Source organism: Oncorhynchus nerka, linkage group LG7 (genome assembly GCF_034236695.1).
Source record: "Oncorhynchus nerka isolate Pitt River linkage group LG7, Oner_Uvic_2.0, whole genome shotgun sequence".
Taxonomy (NCBI): domain Eukaryota; kingdom Metazoa; phylum Chordata; class Actinopteri; order Salmoniformes; family Salmonidae; genus Oncorhynchus; species Oncorhynchus nerka.
The window spans coordinates 42,079,855-42,102,163 of NC_088402.1; the positions used below are offsets into that span (position 1 = coordinate 42,079,855).

At 43.4% G+C, this 22,309-nt stretch overlaps 2 protein-coding genes across 2 annotated transcripts in view; both read left to right on the top strand.

Moving 5' to 3' along the window:
- The window catches only part of LOC135572491 (uncharacterized), a 54,938-nt gene extending 45,312 nt beyond the window's left edge, over window positions 1-9,626 (top strand). Inside the window, exon 4 of the mRNA XM_065020523.1 lies at window positions 8,264-9,626. Within this exon, the coding sequence (XP_064876595.1) occupies window positions 8,264-9,626 (1,363 nt within the window). The remainder of the gene's footprint in view (window positions 1-8,263) is intronic.
- The window catches only part of LOC115131706 (beta/gamma crystallin domain-containing protein 2-like), a 37,644-nt gene continuing 24,956 nt past the window's right edge, over window positions 9,622-22,309 (top strand). The window contains exon 1 of the mRNA XM_029663643.2: window positions 9,622-10,327. Coding sequence (XP_029519503.2) covers window positions 9,809-10,327 — 519 coding nt within the window. The 5' untranslated portion in view covers window positions 9,622-9,808. The remainder of the gene's footprint in view (window positions 10,328-22,309) is intronic.

Genomic DNA, 22,309 nt, shown 5'->3' on the forward strand with positions numbered 1-22,309 from the left:
GTTAATGCTAGGTGAAAGCTAAACTAAGGCCTAACCCTTATCTGTCCCGAGGCCGAATATTACATGGCTATCGTATTGTCGGTGGGGTGGAGACTGGAGGTAACTCTTGACACTGGCTTCAGTGTTTACCGCAGGTGGTCCATTCCATTTCCGTCCTCTCTGTTAATGTCACCTCTGTTTCCGTCACTCACAAAGACCAACACAGCTGGGAACGCAAGGAATGACAATGGGAATGACAACGGGTGGTCTTATGTTAAGAGGGTTCTAAAAGTTGTCAATCAGTCTTTATCTCTCCTTCCGCCCTCCTCAGCAGGTGACGATGATGACATGTAGGGTAATAACTCGGAGGCCGCCCTGGATTGGAAGGGTCAAATGTTTCCCGATGTCATCATCTGGTGCCGTCGTTGGTGCCCTCCATTCTTTGTTTACCGAATCTACTTGGATTTTCTATAATATTCAAAGCAGTTGCTTTCGAACGAGGGATTTCATGGCTTAATGAGGTAAGACAGGAAATCCGCTCATAGATTGTGTAGGACGCACATGCATATTGACACATCCTGGCCAAAGCGGGAGGTTTCAAAAATACTTTCTCAGTCGCCAACATACTGGAGCATCTTTAATAAGTGAAGATCTACAGATCCAGAATATCTGTAGTGCCAGCAAAATGAATTATCTTACGGGAACTATACACCCTGATCCCAGTATGTTGAGCTACAGTGGTGGTCGTTTCACATGTCGACACGACTAAGAACCTAATGAGCTCAGTGGATGGAGCCGCTCTGTCCTCTGAAGCGGTCAGCCTGTCAGGTCACACCGAAAGTTGCGTTGGCTCTCTGCGTGTAAACCTGGTACACCTGGTATCAGATGTACACGTGGTACCAACCAGATGAGTTCCCAGAGCTGGTTTCTGTGAGAATGGAGAGACCTGTGTGGAATGTGGAGGCACACAGGCAGGCCCCAATTCAAAAATACTGTAGTACATTGAACAACAAAAAAACATCCACAGGTGCTGCCAGGGTACAAATACTGCCGTAGGAAAATAAATACCTGCAGAACATTTCGCTGTTGGAATGTCGCTGAATTTCAGTTGTTAAGCCTGAGAAAATCTCTTCGTGATTGATGCACTGCTATTCAAATGTAAGAACATGCAAAGCGTGTGTGTGTGTGTTCGTTGTCTTCTTTAGACTGCAAAGCCCTCCTCCGCCTTCAGACGACATAGAGGAAAAACAAGTTCAAAATAGCTTTTTTAAAGAATGGTCCCCAAATTTGCGATTGGAACATGATCCAAATCAAATCAGTTTATTGGTTGTGTACACAGCTTAGCAAGTATTATAGCAGTGCAGCAAAATGCTTATGTTACTCCTAACAATGCAGTCAAATGTAAAAATATTTAAAAAATTGAATGGAAAGAAAAAAATAAGACAAAATCGTAAGAAATCAGGAATGGTTCAACAGTCTTATGGCCTGGTGATAGAAGCTGTTTTTTAGTCTCTTGGTCTTAGCTCTGATGCACCTGGACTGGACTGACGGGAACAGAGTGAACAGTCCGTGGCTCGGGTGACTGAGGACCTTAATGATCTTCTTGGCCTTGACACCGGCTGCTGTACATGTCCTGGAGGGCAGGCAGCGTGACCTCTGATGCGTTGGGCTGTCCTCGTCACCCTCTGGAGAGTCATGTGGTTGAGGACGGAGCAGTTGCCGTACCAAGCAGTGACGTAGCCCGACAGAATCCTCTCAATAGTGCATCTGTAGAAGTCCGTGAGGGTCTTAGGGGCCATGCCAAATAGATTTCTAGCCATCTGAGGTTGTAAAGGCGCTATTGCACCTTATTCACCACAATGTCAGTTAGGTGAGACCATTTTAGGTCCTCAGTGATGTGCAGGCCGAGGAACTTGAAGCTTTTGACCCCTCCACTGTGTCCCCCTTCGAAGAGGATGGGGTGTACTCCCTCTTCTGTCTCCTGTAGTTCACAATACGATCCTTCCTTTTTTTATCGTTGAGGGATAAATTATTTTCCTGGCACCACGCCGTCAGCACAGGTGTGTCTGCATATGCGTGAATTTCCAATTTTTCATGTTGAAGCAGATGATTGTGAGTTTGGTGTGGTCTGAAATCTATATGGCCTTCCTAATTTGGCCTCATTTTAGATTTGGTTCAATAAAAAATGCTAGCAGCCGTGATTGAATTCAAACGTGAGTTGATTTCGGGGTGTGGTTTGATGTGGGTGTCACTTGTATGTGTTCTCAGGTGATTACATACATTAGCTTCAGCCGGGTGGTGTGGAACTGTGGCAAAGTTGGATTGACTTTGGATAGCCTATCTCTGGGGATAGTTAGGGACCGTCAATAAATTACACATTGTAAATGGGACAATATTTTCATGTTGCACATCTCATTATATGCTTTCAATATTTGTATATTAATTTCTACAATGTATAGTTGGTTTGAGGTTAAGTCATTGTAATGTGGAGCGATTGACCTTTTAAAGTATAGTCCTGTGTATGTTGTGTAATTTTCTGATGGTCCCTAACTATCCCCGTAGGGATATCGAATGTCAAACCAAATTGACCATGGGCATTACCACCGGTTCGCATGCAGCTGCGCTCGGAATTGATTACTTGGGTGCTGCCAGCTGTGGGCAGGATTAAAATGAATCCCAACCCACGGATAACTGTTACGGTACCCTTGATTCCATGACATTCTGTTTTTTTCTATCTTTGTTTTGGAATAGACTGACTTCATGACCAAAATGATCCTATTTACATTTTGTAGTCAATTTTGACACTAGAGTAAATGTCGGACTCGATGCCACATCAGCCATTTAAAAAAAACTAAAAGTTGCTTTTTAGGGGCAGTTGCTCTATACAACTTCATGTTCCAGCAGAGAGCTGCAGTGGTATGTGGTAGCTATTAAGCCCTTCTGTCTTCCCCGGGGTGCAGGTGTGGTGATGAGCTGAGTTACCTGCTGAAACGGAGGGATGGAGAAGTACCAAGACACACACCGGAGAGAAGTTTGAAATAGTTTTGGGGAAAAAAACACTGCTACAGAGTGGCAGTATGAAATGAAGGAGGAGTTGTGAGGATAGATGAACTCCATTTACTGTAGGTAAACATTGGTTGTCGGTTCACAAAAGGACTGCTGTTTAGTCTGTAAGACATAAACTCAGCAAAAAAGGAAGCGTCCTCTCACTGTCAACTGCGTTTATTTTCAGCCAACTTAACATGTGTAAATATTTGTATGAACATAAGATTCAACAACTGAGACATAAACTGAACAGGTTCCACAGACATGTGACTAACAGAAATTGAATAATGTGTCCCTGAACAAAGGGGGGGTCAAAATCTAAAGCAACAGTCAGTATCTGGTGTGGCCACCAGCTGCATTAAGTACTGCAGTGCATCTCCTCCTCATGGACTACACCAGATTTGCCAGTTCTTGTTACCCCACTCTTCCACCAAGGCACCTGCAAGTTTCCAGACATTTCTGGGGGCAATGGCCCTAGCCCTCACCCTCCCATCCAACAGGTACCAGACGCGCTCAATGGGATTGCTGGGACTGACATTCCTGTCTTGCAGGAAATCACACACAGAATGAGCAGTATGGCTGGTGGCAGTGTCATGCTGAAAGGTCATGTCAGGATGAGCCTGCAGGAAGTGTACCACATGAGGGAGGAGGGTGTCTTCCCTGTAACGCACAGCGTTGAGATTGCCTGCAATGACAACAAGCTCAGTCCGATGATGCTGTGACACACCGCCCCAGACTGTGACGGACCCTCCACCTCCAAATCGATCCCCCTCCAGAGTACAGGCCTCTGTGTAACGCTCATTACTTCGACGATAAACACGAATCCGACCATCACCCCTGGTGAGACAAAACCACGACTCGTCAGTGAAGAGCACTTTTTGCACTTTTTGCAGTTGTTGTTGCCATCCTGTACCTGTCCCGCAGGTGTGATGTTCGGATGTACCGATCCTGTGCAGGTGTTATTACAACGTGGTCTGCCACTGTGAGGACGATCAGCTGTCCGTCCTGTCTCCCTGTAGCGCTGTCTTAGGCGTCTCACAGTACGGACATTGCAATTTATTGCCCGGGCCACATCTGCAGTCCTCATGCCTCCTTGCAACATGCCTAAGGCACGTTCACGCAGATGAGCAGGGACCCTGGGCATCTTTCTTTTGGTGTTTTTCAGAGTCAGTAGAAAGGCCTCTTTTCATAACTGCGACCTTAATTGCCTACCGTCTGTAAGCTGTTAGTGTCTTAACGACCGTTCCATAGGTGCATGTTCATTAATTGTTTATGGTTCATTGAACAAGCGTGGGAAACAGTGTTTTAAAACCTTTACCATGAAGATCTGTGAAGTAATTTGAAGTTTTAAGAATGATCTTTGAAAGGGCCCTGAAAAGGGTCCGTTTCTTTTTTTTGGAGTTTAGCTTGGATGCTTACGTCTGTGTAGTCACTCCACTTGTCTCTCTAGTACAGGAGTATTCAACTCTTACCCTACAAAGTCCAAAGCCTGCTGGTTTTCTGTTCTTCCTGATAATTAATTGCACACGTCTGGTGTCTGTCCCAGTTCTAAATCAGTCTCTGACTAGACGGGGTGACAATGGGGAAAGAAATGCATTGAAACTGGCTTCGAGGTCCAGAGTTGAGTCTGAGAGCTCTAGTAGTTTGCACATTGTGCACTTTATGACGAATCAGTCTAGTTGTAACTGTCCCTGGTGAGAGACCTTGCGTGTTTGAACAGACCGACTACTTTTTGTTGACCGCTAAATGAAAAGGCTTCTGCTTCGTCTAATCTTGAGTCAGTGACCGTGTTTACATGCACACCAATATGCCGTTATTATTTGGGATACTCAAGTATTCTATTTTTGAGTTGACGCATATAAACATCATATCCCGTTTACAATAACTGGAAAAAGCTTGTATCCCAGGTTATGAGAAACCAGGATATGATGCCTGGGCTATGCTGATCTAAGACGGGATACTGTGGCATGTAAACGTCCTGTTCCGTTTACTGTTATTTTTGCGGTGTGCTCAGGCTCAGTTTCGCATATCATGGGTGTTGTGTGATGATGTTTTCATCTGATTGTCAAACAAATCACTTCAAAAAGTTGGCTACCTGCGCAGTTCGATCCACCATAATCATTTTGCCTACTATAATTAATTTACTATACTTTACTCTTGGCGATCCGGTCACGTGCAGCTGGGCTCAGAATTGATGATTACTTGGGTACTGCCAGAAACAGCAGGGATTCAGACTTTAGAACCCAGTTCCTACATTTGAATATAACAATTTATTTTATCAAACAAAACTGTGCTACATTTTTATCTCTGGGACCCTCAGGATGACAAATCAGAGCAAGATTACTGAATGTAAGTACATTATTTACCTTCAGAGGTGAATGTATCAAACCAGTGGCCGTGATAAAGTGTTTTTGTTGTTGTTCAGTCTCCTCAAACAATAGCATGGTCTTTTTTCACTGTAATAGCTACTGTAAATTGGACAGTGCAGCTAGATTAACAATAATTGAAACTTTCTGCTCATGTAAGACATGTCTATGTCCTGGATTGTTGGATGTTACTGACAACGTCATTGTAGACACATTAGCACACGTTAGCAACAACCGTCCCGGTATGGAGATGCCGATCCCGTAGAGGTTTTAAGAGATGCTGAAAGAAAGAAATCATATTTCTCCACTCCTATTCCCTAGACAAAATTAACATATGTTTTATAATATCACTGCAAAAAATGCATAATTCTGCAGGAATTCATATTATAATGATCTACATGTGAAATGTTATAGGCCTGCAGTCTGTGTCCATATTTCACTTACTATTCCATTTAACCCACATACTTAATGAGGAATGTTTATTCATGGACACAGGGATACTCATGAGCGGGATATCAAAGGTGCATGCATTATTCTTATTCCGAATAAGAATTTAAGCGGGATTTGAGCTACTATCCGGAATACTGTGCACATGTAAACGTGGTCAGTGGTTCTAATGGTTCAGTGGGTCAGAGCAAGTTTTCCCTTACTCGGTCCTGGGGTCCCCCATGAGTGCATGTTTTGGTTTTTGTCCTAGCACTACACGGCGGATTCAAATCATCAAAGCTTGATGATGATGAGTTGGTTATTTGAATCAGCTGTGTAGTGCTAGTTTGTTTAAAAAAAACCTGAATGTGCATCCAGGGGAGTCCCAGGGGAGTCCCAGGACAGAGTTAGGGAAACACCATGTTAGAGCAGGGGTTTTCTAACCTCTCCTCTGGGACACTAATCCGTTCCATGTATTTGAACTATTCCAGGGCTGGCAAACCTGGTTCAACTTGTCAACTATTTATCAAGCCCTTGACTATCTGAATCAGGTGAGCTAGTTCCGTGCTTCTAAATCCTGTTTCCTGGTGACCCAAATGGGTGCACATTTTTGTTTTTGCCCCAGCACTCGCACACCTGATTCAAGTCAAAGGCTTGTTGAGGAGTTGAGTGCAGTGTGTGAGTGCAGTGTGTGAGTGCAGTGTGTGAGTGCAGTGTGTGAGTGCAGTGTGTGAGTGCAGTGTGTGAGTGCAGTGTGTGAGGGCAGTGTGTGAGTGCAGTGTGTGAGTGCTAGGGAGAAAACTTAAATGTGCACCCCTTTGGGTCCACAGGGCCAGGATTGACAAAACACTCGAGTTGGTTCAGGGCTACAACAAAATGGTTAGGTTTCTGGATGGGTTTAAAAACCACTGGATTAGAGCATGGTGCTGGCAACATCAGGGTCGTAGTTTCAATTCCCACGTGGACCACATGCTGAACACACGTGTCGCCGTCAATGCTGACGTTTCTGTAAGTCTCTTTGGGATAAAAGCGTCGGTCACACTTTATTTGGATAGTCCATCTGTAGGTGCTCTCGTACATGGTCATACTATCAACAAACTATCTGTTGATAAGCGACTGCTGGCTAAGGTTACGGTTACGGTTAGGTTTAGAATAAGGGTTAGGGTAGGGTTGATTTTAGGGTTAGGATAAAGGTTAGGGTTAGTAGATAATTAGTTGAAATGTTAATGACTAGTCTGTAGAGCATCTACAGATGGACTATCCAATTAAAGGGATACCGAGGCTGCTAAAAGACCATTTATTAGTCATACCGACAAACGTAGTAAGTATGCAACAGTGACCTATGAGGAATACACGTCTGATATCTGTGTGTTTGGATTTGACATATGAGAGAACTCCGGTTGTATGCCCAACAGGTGTGTGATTAGGTTAATCGCAGCACATTGCTATTGTTTGATCTTATGACCTTCTCCGTTGCTCCTGGAAACCACCCGCCCCTTCCGTGAAGAGTAGGTAGGGCACTTTGGTTAATGTCACTGCCTGAAAGTTCCCCCAACGCAAAGAGCTTTAACATAACAGTAATTAGCTGTGAAATGTTATTTGACACGTGTGGAATAGTACTGGGATTCAACAACACTTTGTCTGGAGTTCTTTGGCCCATTTGGAGGAGAGGAAAAATGGTGATTCATTTCAAAGTCATTTCAACATTGCCTGATAGTTAACCTGTGACGTTCAAGCTCAAAAGTGATTTAACAGAGTTAAATCGACAGCAGCATCACGACAGTGGGTTGGGCATGGTATCATTTGAAACCTGTTGACTTTTTAAAGTAACCTTTTTAGCTTTCATCAACTCTTCATGGAACATTGCAAACACAAGCTAAAATCTCTGTTTTAAACCACATTGTTGCAATGTGTGTAGGCCTATAGGAACGGAAAGAGTCTGTGGAGCTGTTGACATTATAGAAATTCTGTGTGCCTCACTGTACGTTTTAGGAAGAAAATATAAATTGGCCCACCACAGTGAATGCAACTGTTAAGCATGTAGCCTAGCTTCTCTTAACACTTTTTACAGTACACCCAATTCTGCATAATTCAATTCAATACACCCATTTCAATACACCCATTTCAATACACCCAATTCTGCATAATTCAATCCAATACACCCATTTCAATACACCCAATTCTGCATAATTCAATCCAATACACCCATTTCAATACACCCATTTCAATACACCCAATTCTGCATAATTCAAGCCAATACACCCATTTCAATACACCCAATTCAATACACCCAATTCTGCATACCTAAAGTTCACCTCTATAATTTGCATAGCTCGTCTAGATAATCACCACTTCTTGACAAAACAGTCCTTAACACACTTCCATGGTTGGTCAATGACAATTATTAACGTATGTGTCATTCTGTCTGTTTGTCTTCTACCTGTTAGGTCTCTGGATGCTTCAGCTGTTAACAGTACAGCTTTAGGAAACTCTGAGGACTCCGATTCAGAAATTCAGCAGATAGTGGCTGATCTGGAGTCAGACAGCGAGATGAAGTCATACAGTTCCACTCTCACTCTAAGACCCTCTCCCACCCACAAGGGCATGGACAAATCAAAACAGGGCTTCCGCAAAGTTTCCCTGGTCACTGACAATGACACCACAGACCACACTGAAGACAGTGTGGACTACAGAGAATGCACGATCAACGAACCGAATAGAACTGAAAGTGACCTAGGTCCAGTCGCACCAGAATACAAATGGAGGAACCTGTACGAGGGGGTGCAAACTACTTTCGAACCCAAAGGGGAGACCTGGCGCTCTGACTCTCAGTCAGATGAGTCAAGAGTGTCCACATACGATGGACACTACTCTTCCCTCTCTGTGTACACACGACAACTCACCTCTCTCGGGCCGCCATTCCAAGAACCTGGCTTGTCCTCCCTCTCCTCAGAGACACCCCGTTCCCCTGGCAACGGCCGCTGGTTGAGTGACAGGAGCGAAGTTCAGTTGACCCGGGAGAGTAGCGAGCCAGAGGCAGGAACAGGCAGGGGGAGTAGGAGGGTGTGGGAGGAGGAGCTAGCCACTGCACCTGCAGGACAGAGAGAGAGAGAGGTAGAGCAAGAGGGGAGGGAGGGAGAGTCCATGGCAAGGAAGATAAAGTCAGGCTGTGACTTGCAATCACTCCCAGTCTCAAACTTCTCCTCGGCGGGTCAGACCATTGACAACGTGGACTACAGCAGAGGCAGCAGTGACTCCTACTCCAGACAGTACAAGGCCACCCGCGTGGATCTGCTCCCTTCCCCCTCCTCCTCGGACCCTTCCCCCTCTTCCTCTCCCGTGACCTCTGAGCCGGGCTCCCCCTATCACTGCGACATAGAGAGCCTGGTGGACACCCTGAAGAGCATGAACCCTAACCTTCCCCAGAGGCAGAGGAGGCTGCGTGGGACCACCGCCCCCTCCATCATCTCCTCCCTGCCCTCCATCGAGGAGGACACCCCCAGCTCCAGCCCCACCAATACCAAATCTCCCCAGGTGCCCCCTGGGTCTCTGCTGGAGGGCCCCAACAGCCGCTACAACCTGCCCGCAGACCTTGGCCTCAACTGGAGTGCCCCCAAGGAGATGCATTCCCCTCTGGAGTTGATGAAGCTTCAACAGCAGCAGCAACAGGAGCAACAGGCTGGAGACCACCAATGGAACCGTGGAGGCCTCAACCTCCCACTCCGAGCCTCGGCTCTTAGCAGCATCGTCATGAGGAAGAGCTCCTTGGGCAGTGACTCTTCCCCAGAGCACTCGCCGTCCCCCTGCTAAATGGAGGGAGCAGCAACCAGTCTCCAAACCCCTCGCGCCTGGACAGATCCCTCCTCTACTCTAGCTATCGTTCAGCATCGATTGATCAACCACAGGAGAACGGCAAGGCCCATAGCCCAGGCCAGCGGCCCTCTCTGTTCCTTACGGGCTCCCTACCGGACATAGGGCCTAACCAGGACCACATGAGCTCAGGGCCTGGTATGGGCATGGCTGATGTGTCTGGGAGCAGACTTGGATTCAAATCTGGAGTTGGAACCCAAACTGGAACAGGAACTGATCCTTCAACCCACTTCCGCTACGAGCGTTTCTCCTCCCGGATGTCTGACTCCTTAACCGGAAACAACACAGACACCAACTGTCGAATGATCAGGCCCCCTCCCCTCCCTAGCTTCACCTCTACCCGAGAAGGCCTTCTCAGTCCCACAAGCTCACCTCTGGACATCTACAGGTCTTTCGCCAATGCTAATGAGTCCGCATTAAAGCTCAGCCCGGGGCTGGGTGGTATGGGTTCCAATGGCAACACGGCCTCTGTGGGCTCTATTGGTCTGGGTCTGCAGAGGAACTTCAGTAACGAAGGCCTGAACTCACCACTGTTCAACATGGGATCCCCCCATGCAGGGTCCCCCGATGGAGGATCTCACTTCAGTCCAGAGGCTGAGAAGAACCTGGTGCCCAAGTACAGGGCTTTCCCTGACGCCTATGTGAGTACTGACCTGGGGATTTCTTTTTTAGCATTGATTTCGATGGAAGGTTTGAGAAGGGAGAATATTTCAGTAAGAGATTGCGTGAAAACTCGGATCATGGGGATGGTAAAGGGGGTGTGATGTAAGTCATGGAAAAGACTAATGGGACAGGGTCTAGAGTAAGGGAAATGGAGGCATTTACTAGGATTCGCTTGTATTTGTCTGGGACTTGTATTTCAGCATTGGCTTCATTCATTTTTTAAATAATGCTTAGCGAGAGATTGTGGGAACACGGTGTGAGAGGAGAAGAATACAGGAGGAGGGGAAATGGAATTCAGCCTGGGTATGCAGGATGCCTACTAAGCATTTGAGCCTTAGTTTATATAGAAGTTCTGGAATACAGATGAGTTTCGATTTGATTTTTGATTTTTTTACCTTTCATTGAATGAGTTCCACCACAGTGATGCCGATGCCCTCGCTGAACGAAAGGGTGTGTGAGAGAGCAGTGAAATGAGTCTAGGGTGACGTTCCATGGCCATATACATAAGATCAGTTTACAGTATGTACAATATCTGTTCTCCCCTCTCATGTAGATAGTTCTTCTCCATCTGCATTCTCTCTTGCCATAATACACATCTTCAGGTCTCTAATAAATACAGTAGTACACAAGAATACAGGTGACACTAAAAGAGGGAGCTGACTTCATAAGAACTTCTAGAAATAAAGAAGTGACTCCTTGTGTGGCTCGGGTTGCTGTGGTTACAAGGTGAGTGGGTTAAGCCAATGTTTTGCAGTGTGCCTCTTGATGATAATAGCTTTCAGGATGGGTCCTGATCAGCAAGTTGTTTCATGCCAACACACATATTCACGCAGGCATGCACGACATGAATGCACATGCATGTGTGAGCGCACACACAATCATTCACTCTATGGTCCTCAAGGCTTGGATCGCACGCTAAACACATTCAACAGTCTCACACTCCAAAAAGTATTTCAGCAGATTTTGTGTGTTTTTGTGAAGCTTAATTTGTGTGAAAAGACACACATATTTGTGCGATTTAATTGACAGGTAAATACATTTCTTTTGGGGGGGACATTTTGGAAACGATCTTTTGAAAGTTATTCAGGTGCCCATTGCATGATGGCCAATGTTGTTCTACACTGCCTTATTTTATGTCCCACATTTATTTATATATATAAAAAAAACTTAACAAACCAATATTGTTCAGGTTGTCACCTGAAATAATTATAATATAACAGCAGCATTATACTGTTTTTTTGGTTTATTAATGCAAATACTGTTTTTTTATGCTTGTTTTCGCTTAATACTTTGGGATACTGGTGCACTTGTAGTCAAAAGCCATTTTTCTGCATAGGCAACAGTAGGCCTACACCATTTTCTTGATAATGTATTTCATATTTCGGGGACCCTACATTACAACATTTTCTTCATAATGCATTTAATACAAGGATCCACTTTTTCATGTACATGATACAATTTCTTTCATAATGATTGGGGAATGGGGGAATGAGGATACATTTTTATGATGGGAAATTATAATACACACCAAAAATACACACACACGCACACTTATACACACACTCCCTTTGTTTGTACTCATGTTATAGCCAACTCTTGTCTTGGCTGTGCCAAATGTGCGCCACCCTATGGGATTCCCAATCACAGCCAGATGTGATGCAGCCCCGTATTTGAACCAGGGACTGCAGTAACGCGTCTTGCACTGAGATGCAGTGCCTTAGACCGCTGCGCCACTCAGGCGGGCATATGGGTGATCCACACCCATCTGATGTGGATCATTGTCAGGTTATTAGCTGTATATGCTTCAGTAACAGAAGAACACCATGTTTGTAATAACACTTTAAACAGGTCCTTTGTCAATGTGTAGAACGTGTTTGTTTTGGGTCCACACTGGTAAGTTAACTTATGTAAATGTCTAGTCAGAGGTTTTTCTTCTGAATAACTGGTCTGGGCATAGCACTTTCCATTCATCCTCAGGCAACTTTGATGTAAAGGCTTGATCACACCTGCAGTAAGAATGTCTATGCATCACGCCCATTGTTGCTTATCCATTGTTCACTAGATATATCAATGTAATTACACCCAACACAATGTTGTAAAAACAGAATGCTTCCCACTACTAGATCACATAACTAGACGTGAGCTGGACGTGATCCCAACGCTGCCACCAATGTGGCGTAAAACAGTGAAAGCTGCAACAGGAAATCTAACCAGGGCTCGTATGTGGCAGGGGAATTTAAACCGCACCTTTCCAGGTCTTCTGTTTCCCCACATTTATCGATGAATTCATTTCCCATCATGAAAATGTTTCCCCATTCCCCAATCAAACACCTTCATTGATTGATACCACACAAAAAATAGACAAATACCATTTTTTTTTACTGCAGTCTGTCAACCGACATAGCACCAGCATCCCAAAGTATTAAACGAAAAGAGCATAAAACCATAAAAATAATGTATTTCAGTAACAACTTGGTTAATTAACAATATTGTGTTAACACATTTATAACACACATTATATTTTGGGGGATATTGTTTTGTATATACAGTTGAAGTCGGAAGGTTACATACACTTTAGCCAAATACATTTCAACTCAGTTTTTCACAATTCCTGACATTTAATCCCAGTAAATATTCCCTTTCTTAGGTCAGTTAGGTTCACCAATTTATTTTAAGAATGTGAATTGTCAGTATAATAGTAAAGAGTGATTTATTTCAGCTTTTATTTCTTTCATCGCATTCCCAATGGGTCAGAAGTTTACACACACTCAATTAGTATTTGGTAGCACTGCCTTTAAATTGTTTAACTTGGGTCAAATGTTTCGGGTAGCCTTCCACAAGCTTCCTAAGATAAGTTGGGTGAATTTTGTCCCATTCCTCCTGACAGAACTGGTGTAACTGAGTCAGGTTTGTAGGCCTCCTTGCTCGCACACGCTTTTTCAGTTCTGCCCACAAACTTTCTATAGGATTGAGGTCAGGGCTTTGTGATGGCCACTCTAATACCTTGACTTTGTTGTCCTTAAGCCATTTTGCCACAACTTTGGACGCATGCTTGGGGTCATTGTCCATTTGGAAGGCCCATTTGCGACCAAAATGTAACTTCCTGACTGATGTCTTAAGATTTTGCTTCAATATATCCACAGAATCTTCCTGCCTCACGATGCCATCTATTTTGTGAAGTGCACCAGTCCCTCCTGCAGCAAAGCACCCCCACAACATGATGCTGCCACCCCCGTGTTTCACGATTGGGATGGTGATCTTTGGCTTGCAAGCCTCCCCTTTTTCCTCCAAACATAACGATGGTCATTATGGCCAAACAGGTCTATTTTTGTTTCAACGGACCAGAGGACATTTCTCCAAAAAGTATGATCTTTGTCCCCATGTGCAGTTGCAAACAGTAGTCTGGGTTTTTTATGGCGATTTTGGAGCAGTGGCTTCGTCCTTGCTGGTTATGTAGATATAGGACTCGTTTTACTGTGGATATAGATACTTTTGTACCTGTTTCCTCCAGCATCTTCACAAGGTCATTTGCTGTTGTTCTGGTATTGATTTGCACTTTTTGCACCAAATTACGTTAAAGGCACAGTCAACTTAGTGAATGTAAACTTCTGACCCACTGGAATTGTGATACGGTGAATTATAAGTGAAATAGTCTGTCTGTAAACAATTGTTGGAATAATTACTTCATGCACAAAATTGATGTCCTAACCGACTTGCCAAAACTATAGTTTGTTAACAAGAAATTTGTGGAGTGGTTGAAAAGCGAGTTTTAATCACTCCAACCTAAGTGTATGTAAACCTCCGACTTCAACTGTGTATATATTTATTTTTTGTATTTATTATTGAACTTTTACCCCTTTTTCTCCACAATTTCGTGGTATCCAATTGATAGTTACAGTCTTGTCTCATCGCTGCAACTCCCGTACGGACTCGGGAGAGGCAAAGGTCGAGAACCATGCATCCCCCGAAACCCAACCAAGCCGCACTGCTTCTTGACACAATGCCCACTTAACCCGGAAGCCAGCCACGCTACCAATGTGTCAGAGGAAACACTGTGCACCTGGAAACCAAGTCAGCGTGCACTGCACCCGGCCCGACACAGGAGTTGCTAGTGCGCGATGGGACAAGGACATCCCTGCCGGCCAAACCCTCCCCTAACCCGGACAATGCTGGGCCAATTGTGTGCCGCCCCATAGGTCTCCCGGTCGTGGCCGGTTACGACAGAGCCTAGACTTGAACCCAGAGTCTCTAGTGGCACAGCTACGTAGCACTGCGAAGCAGTGCCTTAGATCATTGCGCCACCCGGGAGGCCCCCATTTGCTTTTTTACATACATATATGTTCGACACAAGAAAAAGGCAGTGTGGAACATCTTTGCCCATTATGCATTTCTCCATTAACTTTCAAAAGATTGTTCCAAAGTTTGCCTCCCAAAAATCTATTTTCCTATGAATGAAGTCGCTCAAAAATGTGTATTTTTCTATGAATGAAGTAGCACAAAAGTGTGTGTATTTTCACAAAAATTTAGCCACACAAAAAACGCAAGAAATCTGCTGAAATACCTTATGTACACATTTGCACGAATTGAGTGTGAGATTGTGTTGACTCATTATACAAAATTGGAGTTCTTTCAGTTTTTCAGCCTCTTCCACAGAACTTTGAAACGGGCACATAAATGGTTTCACAATCAAATGGCTTATTTTTACAGTTTACATATACCGTTTATGCCACATAAATGTCACACCACAAAATGCGTCCTCGATGGGAAATACATTTGAACCATTTAGGATTTTTCCTCAATAAAGTAGCTATCAGCCTATTCACGGCTAGTAAGTGGGGACAAAAGTCAAGTGTGAGTGTTAGTTCACGAAAAGGGTCTGGTTTCTGTGGGACTATTTAAGATTACTCTTTGAAGAGTTAGGGTTTCAGACGATTTCGGAAGATAAAGATGCCATAACAGTATACATTCGAGCTTTATCTGGCTGCATTCTACTGAGATGTTGGCACTTGTCCTATGCAAACTGTAGGGTGTTTTGCAGAGTTGGCACATTGCATGTGTGCCTTCTTTGTTTTCCGGTCCGGATATCTAGTTGCCTTGCCTCCTGTCAGGGCCACAGGTAAAGCTCATGATGCTTTGTGTCTCTGAGACTATTATTGACCCTGCTGAGCCATGTGATTAGGCTCCTCAATGGGGACTGGCTGTCTGACCTCAAATGTGTAGGCCGAAACCTAATATAAATCAGAATATGAGATACACATCCGAAAATGAGATCCACATGGGTGAGAAGTTTTTATTTTATTTATTGTATTTAAACAGGCAGATCAATTAAGAGTAAATTACTATTTATAATGGCAACCTGGCTCAAGTCTTTTTGAGCAAATCTCCCATTGACATCAATACATGATTTATGCAATAGTTTCTGTGCATAGCCTAGATCTCAGGCAAGAATGCAGACAGAAGTCACAAGGGCAGTTCAGTTTCCTATAATGTCAGTGGTTCTCTGACCCCAATGCTATGTCACTAGGGCAGGTAAAGTAAGTGGCTTATCAAGTGAGTGTTGCCAGGCAGGTGTTTGGGGAAAATGTGTTTCACCACCCACTGTTGGCTTTTACAGCCTCATCCTGCTTTCCCTCTGCCAACAGAGAGGAGAATTGAGGGAGAGAGACAGATGGACATGGAAATGGAGAATGAGAATGAGTCTCTCCAACCCTCCGTCTCTCTTTTACTAAGAACAGAGAAGAGGGATGGAGATGGGAGAGTGTACGAGAGAGAGTCAAACATGCAAAGACAGACCTATCAAAACACAATGGTTGGAGTTTCTGGTGAATTGCCTAAATAGGCATCTCCCCTGACGTGGGCATGTTTTCAATACAAACTCCTTTACTCATACTGTACTCCGTACAAGGCATTCAATCCTTATGAACGTTTCCCAGTATAACCTTAGTCTTGTAATAAATCAAATCTAGTGACACATAACTTGACATTGTGGGATGGTAACCAACCTTCCAATTAATGGCAATGCATTTCTTATGCCACTATAAATGCTTGGTTACACAGCTTCTTCTGATAAGTCTCCAGGATCAACATTTCCATGCAAACAAAAACAGGGAGAAGGGAGAATCTGTAGACATGCAGAAATAAAAGAACGTACTCTTTGCCAGAATTCAAGCCAGCCTTCACCAGACCATAACAATTGCAAATACAGTATGTCCCCTTTTGGGTTTTACAGCTCCAGCAGAGGAATGATATTTCTGAGTGCATGTTTTTCAGTTTCACTGGCATATAGTTTGTTCTATGGATGGTCTTAAACTGCAGTAATTTATGTCTGAGATTATATGAACGTGGCCGGGCATTCAAACATACAGTATTTTTATCCATTCATCATCGTTAATAGCTTCTACCAGGTCTTCCTCACATTTTTGTTTGACATGTTTTGTGTAGTCGGGAAACGCCTCTATCAACCCTTGATACATTTTGGTTTCAGACTGCCTTAATATAGCATCTGGCTTGTCCACTGTTTGCTGCACAGAGAGAAGAATTTGTATTATTTTCTACATGGTAGAATAATAGTGAAGACATCAAAACTATGAAATAACACATATGGAATCATGTAACCAAAAAAGGGTGGCTACTTTGAAGAATCTAAAATATATTGTTTAACACTTTTTTTGGTTACTACATGATTCCATATGTGTTATTTCATAGTTTTGATGTCTTCACTATTATTCTACAATGTAGAAAGTTAAAATAAAGAAAAGCCCTGACATGAGTAGGTGTGTCCAAACTTTTGACTGGTACTGTATATATTTTACGGGTCGCCACTGGCCTAGTAATACAGATATCCTAATATAAGGGCCATGTGAGAATCTCTGGTAATTTAAACTATTTCTTCAGTTATTTTTGCGCATTTGATATTACCTATAGGGTGCAAAATTGCTGGGACCATGGCTGTCAAGTGGGCTGTGTCACATACGCCTAAAATAACATTGCGGGACTGCGGTTGTTTTGTTTTACCAGTTGTAGCGGGTGGGAGTCGAACAGAGAGCTGCGGGCGGGAGCGGGACGAAGAAATTGGTCCATGCAGACCTCTACTGTGCACCATGACAGTGAAGTCTGTAATGTTAGAGCTGTTTATTACTGTGTCAGTGTGAAAAGTAGGGAATTAGGGAAACTTGACAGATCAATAACGTTACATTGCCGTACTGACTAATAAAAACTCACATTGCACTGAAAAAAAACGTGAGATTAGCAATCTTCAATCGTATGGCTGATGGTTTCATTGTTTGATTCAGGTCTAGTGTGATTGAGGCAAAAAAATAATAGCTAACACCAGCCAACTTTTGGACAGCTCTCTCTTGCTTGCAAGCCGAAGAACACCATCCCAACCGCGAAGCACAGGGAAGGCAGCATCACATTGTGGGGGTGCTTTGCTGCAGGAGGGACAGGTGCACTTCACAAAATAGATGGCAGGAAAATGATGTGGATATATTGAAGCAACATCTCAAGACATCAGTCAGGAAGTTAAAGCTTGGTCGCAAATGGACAATGACCCCAAGCATACTTCCAAAGTTGTGTGCGAGCAAGGAGGACCTACAAACCTGAGTGTTACTCCAGCTCTGTCAGGAGGAATGGGCCAAAATTCACCCAACTTATTGTGGGAAGCATTTGGAAGGCTAACCAAAACGTTTGACCCAAGTTAAACAATTTAAAGGCAATGTTACCAAATACTAATTGAGTGTATGTAAACTTCTGACCCACTGGGAATGTGATGAAAGAAATAAAAGCTGAAATAAATCATATTCTCTACTATTATTCATTTCACATTCTTAAAATAAAGTGGTGATCCTAACTGACCTAAGACAGGGAATTTTTACTTGACTTAAATGTGACGTTGATTGAAATGCCAGGCATACAGTAGGTCCACACGGCAAAGAGATGTTTTCAACTAAATTCACAACAGCAGGGACGAGCGGGATATGGAAGCAACCGTTCCCCGTTGAAGGCAGTGAACGTCATTCCGTGAGTGACTAGCAAAATCACTAAGAATAGTTGTGGGCACTAACATTTTAGTTGTTTTAAAAAAATCCTGTATCGCAGTCAAAGAAGCTTGAGTGGCACGTTGGAAATGCATTGCCGCGATTGTTCTGCCAATACCGCGGAGTGACCTAACTTTTTAGTGCCTGCAACTGTGAAATCCTGGCACTTGAGCAGAAGGTTGACTGACAGATCAGTTACTCAAGTCTTTACCAATAGTTTAGTACATCCCCCACTCTCTCTTTCTCTCTGTGTCTCTGATTAATCGAGTGAATGCTGTCAGTTCCATCATGTACCCACGCCTCACCACCTTCCACCATGCAGATCAGGTGTCAACCTCAAGCCAAGCGCTGCAGGGGGGGAATGTGCTTACAGAACGTCTTGTAGGCTCAGCATGATCAGTGCAGACTGTGCACAGACTTGTGTAAGAGAGATTAACGGAACAGCGGGTAAAAGAGAAGACTTAATCATTGTTACCCCTCCACCTCCCTCCCTCTTCCTCTCCCGGGCTAGACTTGACTCAGCTCTGTCTGATCCACCAATAAACAGAGGTCGAACTTAAGGTAAACAAGAGATGAAGATACAAAAGACGAGGTGTGGCATCCAAAGCAGGATTCGACAGATAGATCTCTGGGAGGAGAAGTGCGATAGAGACTCGTAAAATCATACAAGAAAAGAAAACATAACCCTGTGCCAAGATTAATTATGCCCCTCATGCTACCTGGATGGGTAGTTTTCATTAATGTCACATAAGAGTTGAAGTCAGAAGTTTACATACACCTTAGGCAAATACATTAAACTACATTAAACTGACATTTAATCCAAGTAAAAATTCCCTGTCTTAGGTCAGTTAGGATCATAATTGTTTAACTTGGGTCAAACGTTGTGTATAGCCTTCCACATGCTTCCCACAATAAGTTGGGTGAATTTTGGCCCATTCCTCCTGACAGAGCTGGTGTAACTGAGTCAGGTTTGTAGGCCTCCTTGCTTGCATACGCTTTTTCAGTTCTGCCCACAAATTCTCCATAGGGTTGAGGTCAGGTCTTTGTGATGGCCACTCCAATACCTTAACTTTGTTGTCCTTAAACCATTTTGCCACAACTTTGGAAGTATGCTTGGGGTCATTGTCCATTTGGAAGACCCATTTGTGACCAAACTTAACTTCCTGACTGATGTCTTGAGATGTTGCTTCAATATATCCACATAATTTTCCTTCCTCATGAGGCCATCTATTTTTAGAAGTGCACCAGTCCCTCCTGCAGCAAAGCAACCCCACAACATGATGCTGCCACCCCCGTGCTTCCCGGTTGGTTTGGTGTTTTTCGGCTTGCAAGCCACCCCCTTTTTCCTCCAAACATAACGATGGTCATTATGGCCAAACAATTATATTTTTGTTCCGTCAGACCAGAGGACATTTCTCCAAAAAGTACGATCTTTGTCCCCATGTGCAGTTGCAAACCGTAGTCTGGCTTTTTTATGTCGGTTTGGAGCAGTGGCATCTTCCTTGCTGAGTGGCCTTTCAGGTTATGTCGATATAGGACTCATTTTACTGTGGATATAGATACTTTTGTACCTGTTTCCTTTTCGCACTGAAGTACGTTCATCTCTAGGAGTGGTGTTTTATACTTGCGTACTATTGTTTGTACAGATTAACATGGTACCTTCAGGCGTTTGGAAATTGCTCCCAAGAATGAACCAGGCTTGTGGAGGTCTACAATTTGTTTTTCTGATGTTTTGGCTGATTTCTTTTGATTTTCTCATGATGTCAAGCAAAGAGGCACTGAGTTTGAAGGTAGGCCTTGAAATACATCCACAGGTACACCTCCAGTTGCCTCAAAGGATGTCAATTCGCCTATCAGAAGCTTCTAAAGCCAGGACATCATTTTCTGGCATTTCCCAAGCTGTTTAAAGGCACAGTCAACTTAGTGTATGTAAACTTCTGACCCACTGGAATTGTGATACAGTGAATTAATTATAAGTGTAAACAATTGTTGGGAAAATGACTTCTGTCATGCACAAAGTAGATGTTCTAACCGACGTGCCAAAACGATAGTTTGTTTTCAAGAAATGTGTGGATTGGTTGAAAAATTAGTTTAAATACTCCAACCTAAGTGTATGTAAACTTCCGACTTCAACTGTAATTCCAACTTGTGGGTCAGTCCCAAAGGTGAAGTTTACTGGTAGTATGCCTTATGAATCATCCCAGTCATGCCCTTTAGCACGGACTAGTGTTTTTTACAACCAAATCCTAGTCGCTAATGGAACAAGCACACTCGACACAGAAACAGTCTGGATAATTGCCACGGTAACCGACACTCAATCACTTTTGACAAAAGGACCTTGGCAGCAGTGTGTCGTAACCAGACAGGTGAGGACACTACATAATGATCACTCTATTGTGGGACTGCTCACTCCGTCTCTCAGTAGTTTCAGTCGGGTTATTCCACCCCCAAAGACACCACAGATACACGTGATGTGTTTAATGACTGTACGGGTTGATTTAGGGCTTACATAACGCATCTGCAGCATTTTCTATACGTTCTGCTCCAGAATGTTTCAGCTATAGGTCTGCAAAGGCATCTCGTCAAGCAAGCCACGATGTAAGAATGAAAGAGCACGAACCTGTGCCTTAGCTTGAATTGCACGCGATTACATTATTTTATAGACGTCGGCACGACACCTTTTGATACATTCGACAAGGTTTCAGTTTTTTGTTCCAATGTTGGGATTTGTATTTGGTTATCACATATCAGACACACATCTGCTTTTGGCCGATAGAAACCAATTAAAAGCCGATTAATAAAACTGGTGCCAACCAAAATGAGGAGATCGTTAGTCATCATTTATCTTCTTTATCCAAACACAACGATCACACACGTACAGCGTACAGAGCCCATTTTGAGCGGGATTGCTCCTGCAGCTCCTCAGCTGGTTGTTCCTGGAGTAGAACGTGCTTTTATCAACCTATTCATTGGGCAACAATTCTGAATAAAGTCCTGTGTTAAAAACAGTTTTGGTGCACGATTAAAAGGAGCTACTATTTTTATTTCTCAACTGTTAATTGATGCACGCCTCCCATTCACCATTAAAGTTTAGGCAACAGGCTCTCAGCTCGTCACCCACCACTTTATAATGTGCACTGGAGGCTTTATGCATTATGAAAACATATTTAAATTCATTGAAACCTGAATGTTTTATTTCATATTATGAGGCGCATGTCTTACCTTGCTTCAAAGTAGCCTATAGGCAAAATCCCACCATGGAAACCTGGAGGCAATTATTTGATAAAGACTTCATAGGCAGGGCATGACTTTTAAGTTTGGAGAATCTTACAATTTATCCTACCATTTCTACCATTTTGCATGCCAGTTGTGATTGTTGTGGAGCAGTTTAATTTCAATAACTTTTTAGTTTCTCAAAATCATTGTCACATGGTTAATCCTAAAAATCTGAATTAAAATGATAAAAATCTTGAAGTTGAAAATAAACTAATGCAAGTTCACCAGCCTCTACCATATGGGCACATTGATACACCATTATACACCGTGATCCATTGGCAGCTAAATAAATGAACACATGGAACTCATAGCCTATAGGCCAATGCAGCAGTAGGCCTGTAACTTCCATTGCTCTTTCACACTGAAGATTGGGGATTACTGAGTGGGAGATTGTAGGAAAGATTTTTCAAATAGCTTACTGTGAGGAACTATAGTTTTAATATATTGTCATTCGCAATGGCTGTTTAAAAAAAACAACACTTTCCTACATTTCTTCGCAGCAGGCCAGGTATTTCTATGCGTGCTCAGGTGCGCGGGCTCCCTCAATATTATCAGGACAGAAACCAGACACGTGCTCATTGCTCACATGAAGCACTCCAAACAAAAGACAATGAAATATTTACACATCTCGTAAATGACGGTTAAATG